The 21,757-nt window shown below is 51.1% G+C and overlaps 8 protein-coding genes across 8 annotated transcripts in view; 4 read left to right on the top strand and 4 right to left on the bottom strand.

The window, feature by feature from the left end:
• UREG_01522 (uncharacterized protein) overlaps nt 1-881 on the top strand; it is a gene marked incomplete at both ends in the record, with an annotated part of 3,868 nt that extends 2,987 nt beyond the window's left edge. Inside the window, 2 exons of the mRNA XM_002541960.1 lie at nt 87-799; nt 856-881. Coding sequence (XP_002542006.1) covers nt 87-799; nt 856-881 — 739 coding nt within the window. The remainder of the gene's footprint in view (nt 1-86; nt 800-855) is intronic.
• Nucleotides 882-1,964: 1,083 nt separating this feature from the next.
• On the bottom strand, nt 1,965-5,950 carry UREG_01521 (uncharacterized protein; the record flags this gene model as incomplete). The annotated part of the gene is made up of 5 exons (XM_002541959.1): nt 1,965-3,255; nt 3,475-3,675; nt 3,833-4,390; nt 4,604-4,811; nt 5,158-5,950. 5 exons carry the CDS (start codon nt 5,948-5,950, stop codon nt 1,965-1,967), a joined length of 3,051 nt encoding a protein of 1,016 aa, XP_002542005.1.
• Nucleotides 5,951-6,303: 353 nt separating this feature from the next.
• On the top strand, nt 6,304-9,415 carry UREG_01520 (uncharacterized protein; the record flags this gene model as incomplete). Its single annotated transcript, XM_002541958.1, has 5 exons — nt 6,304-7,287; nt 7,512-7,994; nt 8,030-8,319; nt 8,588-9,094; nt 9,190-9,415. 5 exons carry the CDS (start codon nt 6,304-6,306, stop codon nt 9,413-9,415), a joined length of 2,490 nt encoding a protein of 829 aa, XP_002542004.1.
• A 1,042-nt stretch (nt 9,416-10,457) lies between these two features.
• Nucleotides 10,458-12,145, bottom strand: UREG_01519 (uncharacterized protein; the record flags this gene model as incomplete). The annotated part of the gene is made up of 2 exons (XM_002541957.1): nt 10,458-11,992; nt 12,067-12,145. 2 exons carry the CDS (start codon nt 12,143-12,145, stop codon nt 10,458-10,460), a joined length of 1,614 nt encoding a protein of 537 aa, XP_002542003.1.
• A 570-nt stretch (nt 12,146-12,715) lies between these two features.
• UREG_01518 (uncharacterized protein) lies at nt 12,716-13,712 on the top strand (the record flags this gene model as incomplete). Its single annotated transcript, XM_002541956.1, has 2 exons — nt 12,716-13,362; nt 13,427-13,712. The coding sequence occupies 2 exons, from the start codon at nt 12,716-12,718 to the stop codon at nt 13,710-13,712; spliced, it is 933 nt and encodes a 310-aa protein (XP_002542002.1).
• A 1,084-nt stretch (nt 13,713-14,796) lies between these two features.
• Nucleotides 14,797-17,264, bottom strand: UREG_01517 (dolichyl-phosphate-mannose--protein mannosyltransferase 4; the record flags this gene model as incomplete). The annotated part of the gene is made up of 3 exons (XM_002541955.1): nt 14,797-15,221; nt 15,275-16,919; nt 17,019-17,264. The coding sequence occupies 3 exons, from the start codon at nt 17,262-17,264 to the stop codon at nt 14,797-14,799; spliced, it is 2,316 nt and encodes a 771-aa protein (XP_002542001.1).
• Nucleotides 17,265-17,700: 436 nt separating this feature from the next.
• On the bottom strand, nt 17,701-18,829 carry UREG_01516 (uncharacterized protein; the record flags this gene model as incomplete). The annotated part of the gene is made up of 2 exons (XM_002541954.1): nt 17,701-18,521; nt 18,562-18,829. 2 exons carry the CDS (start codon nt 18,827-18,829, stop codon nt 17,701-17,703), a joined length of 1,089 nt encoding a protein of 362 aa, XP_002542000.1.
• A 1,009-nt stretch (nt 18,830-19,838) lies between these two features.
• UREG_01515 (uncharacterized protein) lies at nt 19,839-21,564 on the top strand (the record flags this gene model as incomplete). Its single annotated transcript, XM_002541953.1, has 4 exons — nt 19,839-20,834; nt 20,897-21,261; nt 21,319-21,418; nt 21,514-21,564. 4 exons carry the CDS (start codon nt 19,839-19,841, stop codon nt 21,562-21,564), a joined length of 1,512 nt encoding a protein of 503 aa, XP_002541999.1.
• Between the last annotated feature and the right edge of the window lie 193 nt (nt 21,565-21,757).

Raw genomic sequence — 21,757 nt, 5'->3', positions numbered from 1 at the left:
CTTTCTAGTAACAAATTGGGATATGCCAAAACTTGCTCAAGGGTTTTGATATAACCGGGGTTCCGCGCAATACTCACCAACCACAGCTTCTCATTTCACAAAGAGTCGCATCCAGCCCAATGTCCGCAAAGGACAATCTCCCACAACCTCCTTCCAAGATATGAGGCCAAAGGATCATCTCTGGCCACTGCCGCCCGCAACAACCCTCATTTTTTGCCCCCTAATAATGCAGGCACGCTTGGACCAGCTCCTCTCCAGCCACAGCTTACTGAGTTCCCACAAACTGCTCCTCACCTTGCGCCACCAGGTCACAGTTTAGCAGAGCTTAACCAGCAGCGGCTCCAACAGTCACAATTGCAGCCCCAACCAACCGGGTTCGCTCCGCCGGGATTTGGCATCGGCCAGTACGGAAATCAGTTAGCGCCTCAGCCAACCGGGTTTATGCTACAACAACAGACTCCCTTTTCGAACGGACCGCAGCGAACAGGATTTCAGGCTTTGGCTCCTCAGCAAACTGGATATCCTCCATTTTCCCAACCGCCAGCACAACCCATGCCAACGGGATCTATCAACTCTCTCCTTCCCCCGCCTCTACAACCGCAGCAGACTGGCATTAACGGCTTTGGAGGTACTTCCACTTTTACGCCACCGCCGGCCCCTCCAATTCCTGAACTGCCCGCGGCACCACTGCAGCCACAGAAAACAGGCCCCGCCCCACCTGTTCGTTTCGGGGTGCATAAAGATATCAAAAAGCTTACTCCCCAGCCCACAGGTCTTAAAGCGAATCTCGCACAAGCAAGTAAGTCACGTCCAGTGCATCTGTGTCAAACTGCAGTATGCTTATCATTACTATAGCGCCGTCGAATCCGTTTGGGTTTTAGCTACCCTGTTATCTCAGATATCGGATTTATGTTGCAACTTACCCTAGATTTTGATATCAGCTTTGCTCAATGACCGCTCGGACAATGAGTCCGTGTGACTACGGTGCCATGAGGTATTCTTCTGTACCTTCGCTTATTCCTCGTTTCCTAGATCATACCGCGTCACCTAATCTCCATCGCCACCGTTGTTACCGCCACCTCTCAAAGCATTGAATGGCAACCGATGTAATTATGAACGTAATCCAGGTTGATTGCCATATTCCTTTTTTTATTGTTCTGTTTCAATCCAAGACCTATACGCTTCCATGGATTTATGCCCCTTGTCTTCCGCCTTTTCGACTTAGGTCATTCCTTTTGGATATATGTACCCCCCTTTTTTCCGTCATGTAGCTTAGCTATTCATTGACTTCCACAATTCTTCATGTCCCTCTATTTAGTTTGTTCCCATAGCCCATGAACATTCCTTAACTCATGCATTCTTCTTCACACATACATACTTATAGGCATTTTCTTTTCCGAATCTTGAGTTTGGGTGTTTCCTGAATGGCTAAATTAGTTTGCTCAAAAGGCTTTCAGCCTATAGAACACTATTGGTGCTTGAATCAACAACAGTTGCAAGATATCCAGTGAATATCCACAATTATAGGAGCCTGGGTGATGATCATAGAAGCAGATTGAAAACAATTTTGTCATTATTAACTAACGCATATGCAAGGCTATGAAAATATTAAAGAACTAAGAGAAATGGGAACAAAAGGCGAGTGGATCAGAAAGAATATTTAAAAGGTATGAAGGGTGAAACACGCCCAAAGCGCCCAAGGCCAGATGCAAAGAATGACACGCACATGATAAAAATATGGAACACAGGCAGCTTTGACGAAAAATAAAAACGACAGGATAGGCCGGAATGTGCGATTTAAGCCATCCTGCCTCGCTAGAATATCGTACCGTGAACTCCAGGCTGGCCCATACTCAAAAAAAAAAAATATTCCCCGCTAACGAAAATATGGCTTTGGATGTTTTTGAAAACAAAGAGAGAAAAAAAAAAAAAGAGGGCAACAATGCTAGAGTAAATGTAACGGATCACATCATGCGATACACAAGGTCAGATGCCATTTCACCGATACCGTCGAGAAGGTCGCGGAAACCAAGGTTGAGAGGGATCGTAAGGCTTGACAAGCCTGCATCCTTGCCAGCGAGACCCATCTCGGGTGTGCCGTAAGAAGTTGGCGAGTAGGCCAAGGGTTGGTAGCCGGCCAGGTCCCTGACTTTACACGCGGCAAAGTGCGTGACGAGCTTGCGAAGTTGGTTCTCGCGGGCGGCAGATGCGGTGGTTAGAGCGAATACCGGATCGTCGCGTTTGGTATTGGTGTAGGCGAAGTGGAGGAGTTCGAGGATCATTGGGATGTTGGTGGGCCTTGTGTTGTCCAGAGGGGCCGTAAGCGGATAGTTGACCAGGTCATGGTGCAATTTGATCAGGCATAGCTGCGCTAGGGTTGGGATGAGGTAGCGAGATGCAAAACGGTAGAGCTTCGCGTGGAAGAGGACGTATGGATCCTGGCTAGAGGAATCGCTGGCGTACGATGACACACTGCGGAGGATAGGAGACGGTAAGCCCATGGCGGATTTGTGCTGCTGCTGGGCATATTGAAGCGCGGTGAATTCATCCCAGAGAGTTACGCTGGAGCGACGGGAAAAGAAAAAGGGATTCTGAGGTTCTGGGCGGAGTGGCTTCGGCCTCGAGGTCTCTTCGCTCTTCTTTGGAGCCTCCTGGTCGAACCATTCAGCACCCGCAGCCTCACCCTGGCCCTCCTCTGTGGGCGGTTCTTCTTTTGGTTCTTCCTTTTCACCTTCAGCCATCGGCGGCGGAGTGCTGGGCGGAGTCAATGCTTCGTCGAATGACTTTCCGCCCTTCTTCTTCTTGTTCTTAGCTTTCTTCCCCTTTTTCCCAGCGTCCGGCAATGCCTCAGTCGCATCATCTTGCACGGCAACGTCCCCGCCGTCCTCAAACCTCGATTCGTCCGCCGCCCCTTCATCGCCGAAACCTGGTGTTTGCGGGGGAGATGGGGCAGGCGGCGGAATGGCGCCGACCATTGGCGGGTCGGCAAACGCTACGCCGTGTGGTTTCGTCTCTGCGCCCGTTCGTCGACGTGGAACCGTGTAGTCGCCGGTGTAGGCAAATTCACAGAACCCGACAAAGGTCTCAACATCTTCTTCCTCCAGGACCGCGATGTGATGTCTTGACTCGCGAGTGTGGCCATTGTTCATCAACTCATCCAGCGGTTGGGAGACATGTCGAGCGAGGCCCGACTGGATGGTGAGTTTGATATGGTCCGGGCCGACGAGGAAGGTAAACGGGGGCGAGTGGATGATACTGTTGTTTCCCAAGAGAAATTGCCGGTCAGTGAATCAGAACTTTCTCCCACGAAACCTCACTCGCCATGATCTTTCGCTGAAATGTGTATATATAGTTAACTGAAAATATATACTTCAGGGCAGGATTTGGGAAGATTGGGCTGAGTACAGGACGGAAAGTTATTCATGGACTATCCTCAAGAGTAATTGCACCCGTCTTTGCGCGTAGAGAACGTACCTATTGAAATCTGGGGCTGGCCGTGCCATTTCCCTCAGCGCTCCAGTGGGTGATACTCCCACAGCAGGATGGCTTGAACTGTAGAGCTCTAGGCGTAGAGAAATAGGAGAAAAGAGACTGCTGGCTTCCACAGCAGTAAAAGAAACTCGGGGGTGTTTCGCTTGCACAGCGTCGACTGCGGTATTCGCAAGGCAATATATACTGCAGCGGATCAAAGCCACCCTTCAAACGCCGCCGTTATCTGCTACGTGGGAAGTTGTCATGGGGCTTCGGTGCGAGACAAAGCCATGCGTGGATATAAGTACCTCCTCCCAGCGAGAGAGCGAGGCAGGTATCAAATGTCACATCTTATCCACACTCGTCTCTAGCGCAGGCTGCGCGGTGGCCAGAGAGCCATGGCTGCATGGAGCAGGGCAGCCAGTAGATGCGCTGTCGTGTCAATAATCCAAGCGGCCAGCTGTCGCCTGCCGACGCGATCACGGCTGCATTCCCATTAGCGGTTGGATCCACGCAGAGAGTCTTGGGGCGGTCAATGGGCAGCCAGCGGGCCAAACGAGGCCTCGCCGTGCTTTGGAATTTTCGATGGAACCCGTTCCCGAGTCGACCTGCGATTTGCTCCCGCGGGCCAGATGCATGCAGCGTCCAGGGAAGAAGGGCTCTCTGCAGATGGGACGTCCAGATGATCCCCGTCAGCGTCGAATCACAGCGCCGGTTACTCGCGCATTTTGGCCCATGTTCGATACCCAACGCCCGCGGCACCCGGTCGCTGCAGCGTCGAGAGGGCTTTTTTTGGCTCGCGGGACGGGCACTGGCGTTGGCGTTGGGAAATGGCGCACGTCGATATCGAGCCATCGATGTAACAAACTGCTTGAGATTTCCATCCGTCCTTGAGCAAGTGGTCGGATCTGCCAATCTCCTTTTTTTAAATGCCAGCCCGCCACTGTCTGCCATCTCGATTCATTCGACGCTCTTCAGGCCCGATGACAGCGTCGTTACCACTTTGTCGCGATGGAAGGACTCGGATCGAACCACGGCTGAACCACCTGCACGCGATCTGGGGCAATAGGAGAGTGCAACATCTGCTCAGCTGCTGGCTCTCGCTGGATACATCTCTTGAGTGGTGTTGTACCTGCGTGCTCTGTCTCGCAACGGCATGCTGGCTCGAACGACGAGAGCTACTCGGAATACAGCCTCATACAGCAGTTCGATTAAGGGATCATGCTGGGCCCGATATCGCGTTCCAAGGCAGCCTGTAGAACGGTGAACTTGCTCGACTCGTTGCCCTGAGGTGTTCGAAAGAAGTTTCAGCGTGGGCAGCGGCGGCGTTTGATGCCCAGCTGCAGAAGACAGGCACGTAATTATATCTGTAGTCATCATCTATGTACATCTCCTGCTTCACAGCCATACCAGCCCAGGCATGAGGCGCCTATACAACTAAATAATTGCCCCCCTAAGGCAATCGAAAGCGAAATGGCTTTGGGTCCTTGCTGGGGAATAAGTGAAAACAGATTGGACCACGCAGAATACTGGGACATCGATACTCCTGGTGAGACCTTGGATCAGGCGTTATGAATCAGCGTTCCCAATTCCCCTTTCTAGCCTTGACGCCCGATAGCAATTGCACCATGCAGCTTTCAACGCCCATTGCTCAGCTTTAATGCACCAATCTCACGCTCTTCATACCCGGCTCCCACTCCCTCAAGACATCACGAATGCTATACCAGAAACGCAGGCGCACGCATTCCCTTACGGCCCGATCAACATCTCCCTGATCAATAGCCTCTCCCAGTACTTGTATCGTTTCGTTGACTCGTCGCTCGTTTTCGCTTTTCAACTCCAAAATCGTCGCTTCACCCTCCGCTTCTTCAATCGCTTCCTGGGCCTCCAGGACTTGCATCAGCGTTTCGGTGTCTTGGGGATATTTTTTCGCTCCATCCTCCGACGTCACGTCTATCCCGTGCTGGAACGCAAGTAGATACTGCGCTCGGTTTAAAGGATCAAGCAGCGTGCGGTACGCATCATTTATTCGTGCGGAGAGGGCTTCGGCGCGTTGCTTTGCTGCCCCCGACGGGTATTTATCGGGGTGGATGTGCCCTTGCAAGGCTAAGAATTCACGGCGGAGGTCTGAGGCGGGAATGTCAAAGGGGCTCGCGGGAGGCGGGCCCTGCGGCAAGGTCTTTGGAAAGATAGTGTAATGGTTGGAGATGTCGGGCGTGAGTTCTGTCAAAGGGGCCGAGTCTTCTGCCGATGGGGCTGCGGAGGGGCGGGATTTGGGTGACGATGTTGCCACGGTCCGAATCGCAGCAATTCCTTGAGCGGAAGCTGGCGGAAGCCTGGAGTGCGCCGATTGCCGGTGCTGGCAGAAAACGCAGAGGCTTGTTCGTGAATCGAGCGTCGCTGTGCTGTGCGATCTGGGCGATGAGGATCGGAGGCTGAGGCGCAAAACGCGGCCTGTTGCTGTGAGCGGGCGATGCATTCTGATTCACGGATGCTGGATAGAGAATCGCCAACACTGAATGCGATGACCGAAGATATAAATGTCTTATCAGATGCGCGATTCAGGATCTGATAAGATTATAAATCAAGCTCACGTGGTACTATTACTAATACATGATATTAGTTACATAATCAACCCTCCATCAGTCAAGTTGGACTGCCGGCTGAAGCAAAGCAGTTATAACTTATATCCATTGACAGCCCTGGTGCGGATTCGGGCCCGTGCATCGCATCAAGAACATTGAGGATGCAACGCAGGGACGATGCGAATCACGGGTATCCTTGTTTTCATCACATTTATACAGAATAACCGCCAACAGCTTGCTTACCAGGATGAAGATTGCATTGTTCAGCGTCCAGCCCCACGAGGAAAGTAGCTTACTGGAGCAAAACAAAGAATACCAGCATGAGCTCGTTTACTTCAAGGAGAGCCTCTCAGAGGCAAACGTTTCTCTTGCTTCTGGCTTTCGCGCAGTCTCAGCCTTTGTCAACGACCAGCTGGATTCCACCGTTATGAGGGCCCTAGCCGAGAATGGAACGCAGCTAGTAGCATTGCGCTGCTCGGGCTATGACCGGGTTGACGTCAAAGCAGCCACAGCAAACGGGATTACCGTTATGCGCGTTCCTGCCTATTCCCCCGAAGCCATCGCCGAATACACAATTGGAATGGTGATCTCCCTCGACAGGCGAATACCGCACGCCTGGCAGCGAGTCAGGGCAGGGAACTTCGACTTGACTGGTTTTGTAGGTCATGGAATTCACGGCAAAACCGTCGGTGTCGTGGGGACTGGACGAATTGGTGCCGGAGTCGCGCAAGTTTTCAAGCATGGGTTCGGGTGCAAAGTTCTCGCTCATGATCTCTACCCCAATGCAATTCTCCAGCAAGGTGGTGTCTCTTATGTTGACCTCGGAGAGCTCCTAAGGGAATCCGACATTGTTTGCCTGCACTGTCCATTGACCACTGCAACTCGGCACCTTATCAACGCTGGAACACTGGCTCTAATGAAAGAGAGTGCGGTGGTTGTGAACACAAGCCGCGGCGGTCTGATCAACACAGCAGAGCTTTTAGATGCCTTGGAGAAAGGGATCATCCGGGGTTGTGCCCTTGATGTTATTGAGGGAGAAGAGCATTATTTTTTCCATGGCCCGAACGAGAACGTCGACACAGCCGATGTTTTCAAGCAGTTGGTGGCCCTGCCGAACGTGATTGTTACGGGTCACCAGGCCTTTTTGACCAAAAACGCCGTCGATACGATTACAAAGACCACGTTGAAAAATATCCATGATTTTGAGTCAGGCAGGGTTAAAGAGAATGTGGTACATGATAAATATAACCAGTGACGGAAGAAACCATGAATAATAGTTGCTGGTAGCATGCCGAAAGCCCGCGATCTTGGCTACCGGGTTTAGTGATGGCTGTCAGTTGAATCGAAGCTGATCTCCTTTCATGGGGTCAGTGGCCTCATGTAGTTATGTAGCTCGGAAATGGACATAGGGAAACAGTCAAGTGATAGTCCCGGAGAATATATGCCGTGCAACAGTTACATCCCAGAGAGAGTCTCCTTTTGCCTACGACTAACAAACTCTTACTCTCCTGCATGAGAGAAAGCAATATGGATTTTGATGAGCAGTCATTCAGCAGCCCTGTTTGTTCTGCTCCTATGCAATGGTTTTCCGTTGGTTCGGAAGCCCATGAGCCCGCAACCGGATGGTATTTTCTCTACGATCTCAGAGACCGGGAGACGCTTGCAGTAATCCTTGGCCTCACAAGCACCGATACTGTTGATCTACGCCCCGCGCGACTGCCTGGGTTCAAGCCCACAGGGAGCGGTCGAGATCTGGGGCTCGTCCGGAAGACCAGCGAAGACGACGACACGCCGGTCTTGGGCGCGGCACTCAGAGTTGAAGAGGCAGTCCATGCGCGGAGGTTGCAAAGCTACCAGTCGAGGAGGTTTCGGGTTGAGAAGTGTTGCATTTGGCTGGACGCCGGTGAGCAGGAAGAGCGGATCGAAGGGTTTGCCTTTGTGTGGAACGGGCCATGAGATGTCAATATTGCCAGGTCCGGGTTGAAGCAGGGTTGGATGCCCAACTCCTATCAGGCATTAGGATCAATCGCGGCCTTCTTCACGGCTCCCTGCACCTCGCATCGCAACCCATCTCCCTTTTTCCTGCAGTTTCATGCTGCGACCAAGGGTGTTCCAAGCCCTCGAAGTGCTGTGAAGCCGGCACTGCCCCAATCCCCACCTCCATCGCCAACAATGCCCTCCCAAGATCCGGACCGTCTGCTCTGAGGCATGTCCCGTCCGCTTCCTCTCTACGTGCACGCATTCCCGATGCTCTCACAGATCGGTCCTCAGGCATGCGAAGACGGTCACCTGGGGCTCCCGCCAAGCAATGATCGCATCGCTTGCTTCCGTTGACTTGACCAAGGCTTCTCCAGCCTCCATGTCGGCGTTTTTCGAAACCAAATCCAAACAGTTTCTTGCCGCCATTGAGAAAGCAACGGGATACGCAAGATCCAGCCATGCAAACGTTGACATCCGGTAAGCAAAGTATAGTCATTCGCTTGCCTGTAAAATCGGGCTCTAACTCGTTGCGGTGGTTGCCGACCATCTAGGAACCGTGTGCCCGACTCCAGATATCACACATCTTCGCACTGGGATAAACTCCCTGTGGAACTCCAGGTCTCCATTTTCTGTCAGTGTCGTCTGCAGGATATCCAATGCCTACGGCTTGTCTCCCGCGCCTTTCGCGACTTGATTGATGTTAACGAACATGCCATCGCACGGGATTACCTCAGAATTAGGCGCCATGGAAGCCTTCCATCGCCAAATACCAGCACGGCGTCCCACAGTCGGGCCCCCCAAGACGACGTGATTCTATTATCCGATCTTTTTCCGCCTCCAAATGGCTCGAATGACGCCTACTCCTTCAAGTACCTTGCCAGCCTACGACGGCGCCAAGAGACCTGTTCAAAACTGTCGTATTATCTAGCCGATCGAGTCCTGGATAAGTATATGCAGAATAACCCGGAGGTCAAGGCCTCCTTTGCGTCGAAACGAGACCGCCAGGCCTGCTATGAGCGGGGCGTTGCGTTCCTCCAGTTCAAACTTACACCTCTCATGTGAGTGGTAGTGTCACCTCTCTATATCATATCTCCAACGGAAGAAGCTTTTCATCTAATCGATCTTTTTTCTGCCCGCATTGCAAGATATACAGGTTCTATGTTTTATACTTTCTTGAAACATACTCCGAATCAAAGTCGAGGGAGCTGGATCGCCTCTATTGCCAACGTGACCGGCGCGGTCAACGATCTCGAGCCTATCGCATGGACTACGAATACGCGTCCCAATGGGGTATCATGCTTTCTCCGCCATTTGAGGACCCAGACGTCCTTCTCTCTACCCATCATGTCTTTCGTCCTTCTAAGCGCCTACCTACTTGAAGCTGTCTCTCCTGACTATCTTTTCAATTCAAATGGTGAAGCCCTGGCGAGCATGCTGCTTACCATTGGGCTTGGACCGCATTGTCGAGTTCTTTGCCGCGGAGAAAGGAGGAGGATATAATCAAACGCGCTTTTCGCAAAACCCTTTATGCAAAACATGCAAAAAGATTGGGACGGGTTATACCAAGAATGAAAAGGTCACCAAGGTATATGGTGCGGATGAACGAAACCATTATCCGCCTCCTTTAAACCACATTTGGCACATGCCCGCATTTAGATTGTTAAATACAAAGGGCCGCATACCTCACCAGTCGCAAGACTGGGTTGTTGTTTGGGAAGGCATCAAAATTTATCTTTGCTGCCAACAGTGTGACAGAATCACTGACGGATGGGTTGCAGCCAGGTGAAGGGAAGAAATACACACCTTTTTGGTTTTGTGGGTGTATTCAATGGCTTTTTGGAGGTCTATCTCTCCAGAGATAAAAGTGCAGGCGGTCTATGGTTATGAAGTTGGACCCTGTGGTGGCCTTGTCAGCCGACGTCACTTTTCGCTGTTTGACCCAATTCAACGGCATATCCATATCCTATGGACACATAGACTGCTCGTTGACCTCGTCCTTCCCTTGTGCCGATTCCCTGTTGCTCTACATCTATTGCACTAAAGTTCCCACTACGGTCTCACAAAAGAAATTCATCTGAACGGTGCTGCAGGAAGAAGTTAATTGCCTCATACTGGCAAGATTTTGGTTTCTTGCTGGACTGTTTGAATAATCAGGGACTTCTACAACTTATTAACAACATGTATATGTAACAGGGAAGGCAGGAAAAGAGTCACATACTCAGCAAGCAGCTTCATGGAAATGCTAAAACTTGTTCTGCAAGCAATATATGGGGAATCTTGAATCTTCCCTACCATCTTGTTCCATAAGGACAAGTTGTGTGAAGTAACCAGATCCTGTCTGCGGGAAGAAGATTAGACCGCGGGTTGGCCGTTGAGTAATATCTCAATCTTTAATGGCGCACTTTTAACGGCAATTCAACTTCAGCCTTCAATTCCCCATAGCTTAACTGTGCGATCATGCCCACAACTCGCGATCCATTTTGCATCATCGCTCACGTCAACGCTGAGCACGTTCCCAGAGTGGCCACTTAGCGATTTCACCAATGACCAGTCATCGGCGCTAAAGACGTTGACATTTTTATCGAAGCCACCGCTCACAAAGAATGTCCCGGCCTTCTTTGGTTGAGCCGGGTGCCGTGATACCTGGTCGGGATTCGTCGACATTGTCACATCTCCGTTCAACTCTCCCTGAGAAAGCGTGGGCAAGTAAGACGATGTGGCTTCGGTGCCTTTATACCATCTCAGATCGGACACCACACCCTTGTGGGCACCAACGCCGCCTGTCCCGCGGACTTGCCGGATATCCCAGCATTTAACCCAGCCATCCCCGGAACCAGAAAGCACCCGGTATGAGTCGATTCCCCAGTCCAAAGTATATATCTCGCGGATATGCCCTTCCAGGATCATTACTGTGCGGCCTGTCCGTAAATCCCAGATGCGGCCAATGCTATCCAGCCCACCGCTGGCAAGGAGAGATCCATCGGGGTTAAATGCCAGCGAAAAGACCTCGCGAGAATGGCCTTCTTGTAATAGCAACTCAGTGCTAGTCCGCACGTCCCAGAGTCTCCAGGTGGTATCGAAGGAAGCGGATGCCAGGTATTCCCCAGAGGGATGGAACTCGACGCGGCACACACGCCCGGAATGTCCGGATAACGTAGAAAGGGGGGTATCTTGGTTAAGAGACCACAGGTGCACATTGCCCTCACCTCCCCCCGATGCAAGGTTTACAGAGTCTTGGGATATGTTCGAGGAAGCCAGAGTGGCGCCTGGGAGCCATGAGATGCCGCCAACTCGGTCTGTATGTCCGCGAAGCGTGATCTTCTCTTCTAGATTTGGTACTGTAAGAAGCTTGATGCCTCCACCCCAGTTTCCAACGGCCAGAGATTCCCCATTGGGCGCGAACCGGGTAATGCTAGCCGGGCGTTCTCCCGCCAGCTGAGAGCCAAACAGATCAAAGCTTTGTAATTTCTCCTTGATGGCTTTCCTGTGTTTTATATGCGTCCGTAGTGGTATTGTCGATTCTTCTTTCTGGAGCTCAATTCTGGCCTTTGCGCGCGGTAGAGAGAAGCGCGTAATCCTTTTCCGAGCTTCGAGAAGGTCTCGAGTGCCCTCTGTGTAAAATTCCTCTTCATGCTCCTGCTCTCCCTCCTCTTGCGCTTCGGGCTCTTGCATTTGCACATCCACACCTGCTTCTCCGGCAGCCGCAACAGCCTCCTGTTGCTCCTCGAGCTCAAGCAGCAACCCTCTTAATCGATCACGTCGATCTGTCGTATCCTCACCGAAAAGGGTTATAGGATGCCCGAGCTCCCGTAATCGCACGCGCACTCGTCCATCATCCGTCGGCACAGGGATTGCGGCTGCTCTTCTTTTCCGCGAGAACTGAGAGAGGATCGCAGACGCCTTTTCAGGCGCTATTCCAGCAGCAGACGCGGGGAGCTCGTAGTCTCGGTCCATAGCTGTTTTAAAACAAAGCTGTTAGCATATAATTGCACAAAATTGCATAACGCAAGGTCTCCTGCTGCAGACGTACGAATATTGGCCAGGTCCACGCCCCCCATCTCGGTGTCGTCAGTCGCATCCTCAACATACGCTCTCCGCGCCGGATTCATTCTGAATAATAGCGCGTAGACTGAAAAGGCAATTGGTGCGCTGTCTCATCCAAAGTGCCGCAGGAAGATGTTGTAATAGTTTGCTGGGTTGCAGGATGCTGTGAAGATGAGCAGCTTATCAGGCGAAAAGGTGCAGATATGATATGAGACAAGCCGACGATGTTCCTGATCTTGAATTATGGCTCTGTTCAATTTAATCTGCAACTTATCTCAACCAAAGGATCTTGTCTTGTTGCTTGATTGTGCTTCATTGCTCAGAGGCTGGAGCTCTGTAGTTGATCTAACTAGATAGTGAGCCTGGCGTCACAACTGGACTTCATTTTGTTTTTTTCCGCCCCAACCGTCGCAGCAATCTCCCAACTCCTTCCACCTCCCTTCAACCTGCATCCCGTCGGTATTCCCATGAAAGAGAGGATAATCGCGATCTAGAGGCAAGGCTCTGTGCCCATGCCTCTGACCTGCTCACAGCACCATTATCGCCCCGTTTCAAATGCGCCCGCGGGACTTCTACTGCTTGGAGGGTCTCGCATTGCATGGGACACCGCCCTCCGACTGTGATTCTTCTGTCAGATGGCCGCAGTGACATTTGCCCATCGAACTCCCTGCCTGCGAGGTCTGGCAACGCTGCCTCGATCGTGGAACCCCGCAGGTCGTGCTTTTGCGCAATGGTCACCCACCGCATCCGCCATTCCGTCGACTAGACGGCCAGTCCAGAACAGGCGGCCGTTTCATTCAAGTCCTCATGTTTCCTCGCGTCCGCGTATGACCTATCGCATCGCCGTGTCTTCTTCTGGCAAAGGACGCAGATTCAGCCCGGACAAAAACATCTACAGTTTTGACCCGGCTACACACAATGCCATCGGACTGCAGCGAGGGAGAAACTATCTGGAGCGGAAGTTAAGCCGGCCTGATAGCGGGGAGGACGCTTTTTTCGTCAGCAAAATAAATAGCCATCCCAATGCATTCGCGTTTGGCGTTGCAGATGGAGTAGGTGGCTGGACACAATCCGGGGTTGATCCTGCGGATTTCTCGCACGCGTTTTGCAGCTACATGGCGGAGTGTGCATCCAACTGGGACGCATCAGCACACGAGCTGCGAGCAAGGACCCTGATGCAAATGGGCTATGAGCAAACGTTGGTGGACAGGTCGATATTTGCGGGCAGCAGCACCGCCTGCATTGGCGTAGCCCGCGATGATGGAACGGTTCAGCTGGCAAAGTAAGGACCAATGTCATCCACCATTTGGCTGGTGTCACTTTTATCTAACTCATCTCTAACGCAGCCTTGGTGACTCCGGCTCGGTGCTGTTCCGCCTGGCCGCCGTCCACCATTACTCCACTCCTCAAACCCACGATTTCAACACTCCCTACCAGCTCTCAGTAATGCCTCCTCTAATAAGGATGCAGTCCGCTATATTCGGCGGCAGACAGTACGAAGATCTCCCTCAAGATGCCAACGTGACAAATTACCGTTTGCAGCACGGCGATGTCCTCCTACTCGCAACAGATGGAGTCTACGATAACCTGAACAACCAAGACATTCTTAAAACTCGTTACAGCCCGGGATGATGGGCACCGGGGCCTGGAATGGAACCGCTGACATGGGGATTGGAGTATTCGATGGACTGGACACCCTTACGAAGCCCGCTGGGTTATCTTCCGCCCTCTCGTCCTCAAAATCTCGATCTCTTCCGCACAATCCGCGTCACCACCCTCGACATCACCCTGAAAAACCACCGGCTACGCACACCGTAGACGCTCGCACGCGAGATCAGACCCTCCAAGCCCTCCTCGCGGTCACTATTGCCGGCGAAGCCAAAATTACCAGCATGGATTTCCGACGTGACGGGCCATTTGCGAAGGAATCGCAGAGATATAGACCATGGGATCACTGGCGGGGAGGAAAGCCAGATGATATCTGTGTTATCATCGTCATTGCTGTTGAAGAGGGAAGGGATGCCGCGCAATAGTTCTGCATTGTAGCCAGATGAGCTGCATACGAAGTCTAGTTATCTAACTTTTTTTTTCTCTCAATAGTTGAATTCCGTTCCGCATTGCTTCGACTTTGCATACTACTAGACCTAAGTTGTTTTATAGCTTTATTCCACTGGATTGGCCTAATTTTGGCCGAGCAAAATGGTTTCAATACACATTTTGTCAAACCTTTAGACCTGTGAGAAGGAGTGTCGGCTTGGGGGAGAAAGGGAATTCTGCAGGTTGACGAAATCAATCCGAACTTTTGCTTTTACTAGATCCCGTATATAGTTACTATTCCTGATATATAATCTGCGGTCCTCAATTATGTCAAGAAAGCATTCATAATGTACATTTTGTTTAACAAGAGGCAGAAGAGAGCGGACTCGATCACAGGTTGAGGCTATAAAAGCATTGCAAGCTGCACTAACCGTCTCAAAATATGTAAAGTCGCATTCGGGTGAGACCAAATTCCGTGAATCTGATCTGTTGAAGAACGTGCCTGGGTGGGAGTGCAGAATTACAGGAATTATACCGTATTTCTATAGTAGCTTTCTGCATTAAGGTGATTATAGCCCAAGTTTAATATTTCATCTCTCCCCGGCCTTCCCTTGACCATACAATTCAAACATTCCGTACTTGGCTTTGCTCACCATCGCAGTAACATCATAAGAGCGTCTTATTTCGCGAAATGCAAGTCATAAGAAAGCCATTTGCGCAGTTTGACTCCGTCAACATCCAAACCTGGTGTTCCATAAGTGAGCGGCGCGAAGAACCAAAATCCCCAAATAACAGCGCTGAGAATCGCAACAGTGGCTGCCCAGGTAGCCATCATGGTCTGGCGACTCATTTGCACTCTGCGCATGCCGAGTCGACGACCTTGTCCTCCAGCACCAACGACATTCTCTACATTGATAGGGTCAATGTTGAAAAGGAATTCGACTAGAGCTCCAGTGACAAGGCAGGAGGCAATATGCGCTGGAAGATAGTGATGGAGGAATCGTTGTCGGCCCATGAGATAGAACGGAAAGTAGTGCGCTGCCCAGCAAAGGTAGAAAAACCCAGTGCTATTATAGAGACGAGAGCGTGTGCCTGGGCCCCAAACTACAGCATAATGTTAGTAGAGTATTATGAAACAGTTACTTCGGAAACCTTACTTTCTTCAAGCGCATCTACACCACGGCGTAGTGAAAGCTGATCAGCACCGATGACACCTGCGAAGATAGCTAAAAGACTGCTCGCAATCCACCATCCGATAGGATTACCCAAAAAGTAAATCTGTTCTCGAGTGTCATTCTTAGTCCAGAAGCTGACTCCACGGAGGAGGAAGGGCCACTGGAAAGGTTCGCTCGCATATGGATGACTGGCAGTGAGTGCATTGTTGTGGTGAAACATTGCCGCCTGGAGCTCAAGATATTTTTTCAAAAATGGCATATGCTTGGGTTGTTTTGGCTCTCTAATTAGGCGCGAATTTCCTGGCTCGAGAGAAGGGATATCTTCGGCATACCATATATTGGAAGACTCTTGCGCATTTTTGTTCCCGTTGATTTCAGCTTGCTTGAATCCCCACTCGGGTAAAGGAGTTGTGTGCGTCCACATGGCCACTTTTGTGGGAACATGGATGAGTTTGAATAAGCTGGCCATGGTTCGAAACTCTTCCTTGGCTTTGCCATGTTCGATTTTGATTTGGAACAAAGTATCGTTGTGGCGTTTCCCGTCTGCCAGCTCATGAGAGACAGTTGTGAATTCCTGATTTGTGGGATAGAATGGAGAAGCGACATCGTGCGTAAGAAGGATCGTGTCTGTACCAACATGGCGAAGCTGAATAGTATCACCATTTTTGACAGAATGATTTAGCCGATCGTTTTCAGGGAATGAGACTGACGGAAGGATCTGCCACTGATTGTTGGTGTCATTGTAGGGATATCCAGTGACCTGTTGGCCTTGACTGGATACACGGCCGTCCTCGTAGCGAAGTGGATATTTCTCCGGATGGCTGTGAAGGTAGGTCTTGGTCTGTCTATGACGGATAGTGATGAAATCATAATATTGAACACCCACGGATTTTGCAGCCATCGCGTTGTCTGAAAGGGTTTCTTGGAATTCGGGTGACATAAAATTATCCCCAGGGCCGGACTTGTTCAGAACCGCAAAATGGACCTGAAACCAGAACAAATAAAAGAAAAAAGGGATGACGATGAGGCCAAACGCACGGGAGACAAAGTGCTGACCGAACTGGACCATTGTGAGAGCCCCGCCGCGGCGATTGACATTTAAAAGGTCCCACAAGTCAATTAAGACTGCAGAACCAATGGTGACGAAGGAGAATAGACCGACATATTTGGTTGAGATCACGCAGCTAAGCGAGATTCCCGTTAAGAGTAGCCATTTCCACCACTTGCGGCTGAATGAAGCATGTCGGAGTTTGTGGAACCGAATATAACAGTATATACTCAGGGTCATTGAAATGACCAAGGTGGCATCCAGCAAAATTAATCTATCCTCGCCGATGTGGGCGTTATCGAAGAGGACCAACCCTGCTGAAAGCACACATGCTGGAAGCGAGTAGCCCGATTCCCACATAATCAGGAATACCAGGGGAACGGTCAGGGAACCGAGTGTGGCGGGCAACGAGCGCAGCGCAACATAGGGTACTTTGTTTTCAACGTACGAATCGCCGATATTGTCAAAGAGAAAGTGACCGTCATATCCAACCAGCCAGCCGACGAAGGCAAAGAGAAGTTTGGCGAAGGGAGGATGGACATCGAAGAAGTAGGTACGTTGGAGGTAATATGATGCAAACTATACCGCATTAGAGACATCAGTCGATTGGCCCCAAATGGCATCTGCACAGCTGGGCAATCGCTGGATATGCAGGAGATTGGGGACGGGGGTACTCACCTTTCCAAAATGCACCTCATCAAACACAACTTGATCCGGATAATTGATCTTGTAAAATCGAGTGACAAACGCCAGAATTGTTATGACTGTCAAGGCGAGTTTGTAGTCCCATTCTGAACTTGGTTTCGTAGCCGGTTGCTGGCTGACCGCTGGCGGTGCTGGCGACACAGACCTTCGCTCCGGTGTACCAAGATTACCAGCTTTCTTGCCTCCTCGCTGTCGGAGGCTCGATGGGGATGAGGACATTGTAGCGGACAGAAATGATCAGGAGAGAGCTCAAATTAAAAGCGGTAGCAAGAAAGAAGCCGAATTTATCGTGCCTGACTCGAGTCCCGAGGCCTTGAGGAGAGCCACCTTCTCAAGAGGACTGACAAAGAAGCATTGTAATGAGCGTCAAGAAAGATGAAAGAGAGATTAAAAGCACTACTCCGAAGAAAAGGACGAGGGCGTGAAAGGGCTGCAGCTGGAAGAACAGATTGCGCGAAGAGAAAACGCGGCTGGACGTTGGTTTTGCCTGTTTGGAGCTGCTGGCCAAAAGGGGCTGCACCGTAGGCCCGGTTGGGTTAGTGCCCGCGGACCGCGCTATGTTGGAAGCTTACATAACTAATCGAGAACGCCAAGAGGGCGGGAAGTAGTTATTCAATTGAGCGCGCTAAATATCGATGATATTGTATCCAAGAGATCATTCCAGCAGATCCAATTCGTTTCGGACAAGATTGCCAAACTCGTCCCCAGAAATTCCAGTGGTTCTCGCCAGTTGATGCAGGTTTCTAATGCTGGACGAGATGTAGTCGCGGACCCCCATTTCCGATAACGATTGGTTCTCTGCCGTCTGCTCCAGCCTCAGAACGGCATCGGATCCTCGAGAGGATGCTGATTCCGGCCGCGGGTGGTTGAGCGAGCTGGCACAAGCGTCTACGTCTGGTGGCGGCGTTCTTGGCCGCCCATCTCTACGGACAATGTGTTCCATTTGCTGTCTGAGGATCCGAGAAACTGCCTCGCCGTCCAGCGACGAACTTCCAATGCCGCTTCGGTCCACAGATGGATCATCATGATCCATTGCCGGTTGAACCTCGTCGTAGCGGCCGTAGTACGAGGCGTCCGACGCTTCCTGTGGCTGCTTGTTCACGTCGACGCGAGAATGCGCTAAGTGGGGGGAGGCATTCCGCACTGGCGTCCTCCCGAGATTATCGTCGTACTGTGCCCAATAATCATCGTCGTCATTGTCATCAGGACCATCGACTCCGTTGCTCTGCCCGGCTTCGTGTTCTGCGTCTGCCAAGGCTTCATGCAGTATAGGTTCCCGCACCTCGTTCGCTTCCGTGATAGAGCTAGCCCACGTATGGGCTTCTTCACCCTGCGGAGACCGAAGCGGGAGAACCTCCGTTACTCTCCATCCTGGATCGCCACCCTCCCGGTCGCCAGGACACCAAACATAGACGACCGCGAGGTTGTATTCCGCCAATAGGAAACATGCCCCGTAACGTTTCAGAATCGATACGTCTGTACCGTGCCTTGATGTCCTCGGGTATCTCTATCTCACCGGAGACGGGGTGCGGTTCAAATGTGGTTTCTCCAACTATTCGCTCAAGTTCTTGACCTCGTTCGGGATTCCAACAGAGTAAGCGGAGCCAAGAATCTGAAGACGATGGGGACACGGAACTGAGGAGCTGAATGCGCTGTCGAAGGATGGGCGAGAGAAGAGGAATGAGCGGCGGAGGAGGTCGCGGTGAAGCAAAGCCAGCAGGGAGACAAGCGAGGAGCGGAGGCAACAGTGAACGCGGATCGGGCGCCGGGATGTATTCAACCATTCTCAAAAAAAGGTATTTGAAAAGATATCAAGGCGTAAATTGCAGTAGATTGTAGGATTGCACTCTGGATTTCGCGAGTGCAGCTCCAACGTCGCAGGATCTAACCTGAGCTATCCCGGTCAGCTGACGTGAAAGGACGCCGGCGGGCACTGGAGCTCAAGTTGTCGAAATTGCAGTCAAAGGGAGACGCGAGGTCGACTTTGCTGCGGCTTGCTGGCTTGTTCCTCAACCGGCGGTCCAAAGCGCATGTTGGCTCCATCCGCCCGAACGTGGAGATGTGTGACGTGCCAAATGCGGTGGAGTGGCGGGTAATAAAGAGACACCACGAGCAGGGATATCCGTCGAGAACCCCCGAGAGATCTCAGCAGCTACTTGCGGAGATGTTGGGATGCTGCATTCTAGCCCTTGTCTAGAGTTAGTCGGCAGGTTGACTTCGTTCTTTGTTGGCTTCGTCCAAGTGCTTGTTCTCTCCTGCATGGTGCTTAGTTACTCAACGGCTGGCCGTTGACCGTTGAACAGACACGGAACGATGCTTTCGGACAACGGATACCGAGATGTCACCTAAGCGGAATGGTGAAGAATGTCGAGCAGGTGCCTGCGATGGATGAGATCCCCGGCATGCCGTTGACCTGGGAGCACCTTGCTGCTTGTGCTCTGAACCGAGGGAACTCCAACAGCCGAATCATTTGTGAACAAAATCAATGCGTGAACCCGGGCACTTATCGAGCCTCGAGACGCCGTGTGTATATTGATTCACCAATGATTGTGCCTATAGCCAGGGCTTCTATGACTTCTTCTCGTTCTTCCGTATCCCTCTTCCGCCTGTGTCCCCAATCCTAGCCGGCTTTTGCATGATCTGCAGCCACCCTGCCCTGGCCCCTCTATCAGCTGCTCACCCACTGGAAAACCCTTCTTCAAAAGGCTGAATTGTGCATTGAGTGGCCTGCGCCTAATTGAAGAAACCTTCATTTTCCGCCATTGTTACTGTTTATCTCCATTCGCCTAGAGTATGGCGACAGAGTCGGCGAAGCGTTCTTCGGGCACGCGGTCCATCGCCTTATCTGCAGCTAAGGCAACCGCAGCAATGGAAGAAGACGAAGGAGAAGAAGAAACCCTTTCAATCCCAAAGCACGAGAAGGCCCTGGAACGTGGTTTACTCCGGAAAGTCGATCTCCGGTTATGCACAATTGCTGGCATTCTTTGCAGTTTGAATCTGATAGATTCCGGCATCATTTCATCTGCCGCCGTCACTACCATGATAGACGATCTCTCCCTCCATGGAAATCGATATTCCGTGTCTATTTTCATCTTCACCGTTTCCAGCATCGCTTTCCAACTTCCGTTTACGCTCGCAATACGGTTCGTTGGGCCACGACTCTGGTTTTCAATGACCACCATTTGCTTTGGCCTGATCACTCTAGGTACGGCTTTCGTGAAGACCTGGCAGCAAATGATTGTGCTGCGCGTCCTCTTGGGCATGTCGATGTCTGGCATCTACCCGGGACTCACATACCTTATCAGCACGTGGTATACGAGACGAGAGCAGCAACTTCGATATGCATTCATGCAATCCAGCGAGGTAACGATCCTAGCTACAGGCAGCATCCTCAACTACGCTCTCAATCAACTGGATGGCATAGCAGGGCTCCAAGGGTGGCGCTGGATGTTCCTGGTCCAAGGCCTAATTGCCTTTGGCATGGGGATAATCACATATTGGTGGATGATCGATTTCCCAGATAATGCGCACAACAGTTTCTGGTTCCTCGATGAGGCCGAAATAAAACTTGCCACCAAGAGAATTGAACTCGACAGGCACGATGCCATCCTTGATAAGATCTCTTGGTCCAAGATTGCGGTTAATTTTCTCGACTTCAAACTTTATGCGTTCAGCTGCCTGTTTTTCCTTCTTAATATCGTCTCGACCTCGCTCTCCTACTTCTTACCTATCATCCTCCAGTCAGGCATGGGATTTAGCACGAACAAGTCCATTCTGTTATCTTCTCCGGTGCGGCCTCTCCCACTACGGTATTTTCCCACTGAGTGCTTCGCTAATTCGATCTATCACAGCCATACTACTATGCTATCATACCTGTTCTTCTCACTTCGCTACTCGGCGATAAATTTCGTCTTCGTGGACCACTGATCATTTTCAACGCATTATCGCTCATCGCCGGGTTCCTCATGCTTGGCCTCCCATCTTCAACGCAAGTCACTGTCCGTTATATCGGCACATTCCTCGCCACCGGCGCATATGTTTCCAACTGGGCAGCATTGAATGCGTACCAGGCAAATAACATCGTTGGCCAATGGAAACGAGCGACCATAGCCGCAGCGGTGACTGCGTCCAATGGGCTGGGAGGCATCGCAGGCAGTTTTATCGTGCGGTCTGTTGAGGCTCCAGCTTATACCACTGCTGTGTGGGTATCTATCGGGTGAGTTGAGCCTCCCCCCCCCTATTAACGGATCTCCATCAGTAACATAACTATTAGCTCCCATATCCTAATGATTGCAATTGTCGGGATGTTCTCCACATATTTCTACTTCGCAAACCGGCGACAACGAACGGGGAACTACGTGATAGAGAACCTGGTATGTAGCAATGCTCATCTGACAACTCTTGGTTTGAATGTATCGAGCTGACTTGGGTGTATAGCCCGGGTTCCGCTATACATATTGATTATCAGTGTAGCAGCGATGCTGACTGCGTGGAACGAGCTTCAGATCACGGCGGATAAGTAAGCTTAAATCATTTTAGATCTATATTGAAAGAAACGTTGATTTCATATATACACGCAACCCTGAAAATACAAAGGGGTATAATGTCTTTGGCTAATTCTCAAACTGACTGGTTGGAACATAAGCTGAGTAAAACCGGGCAAAACCGAGAGTTGCCCAACACATCGCCAAATTCGCCAATGATTAGCAGAA

Source organism: Uncinocarpus reesii, genomic scaffold (genome assembly GCF_000003515.1).
Source record: "Uncinocarpus reesii 1704 scaffold_1 genomic scaffold, whole genome shotgun sequence".
NCBI lineage: Eukaryota > Fungi > Ascomycota > Eurotiomycetes > Onygenales > Onygenaceae > Uncinocarpus > Uncinocarpus reesii.
This window is presented reverse-complemented; position numbering and strand designations above follow the sequence as displayed.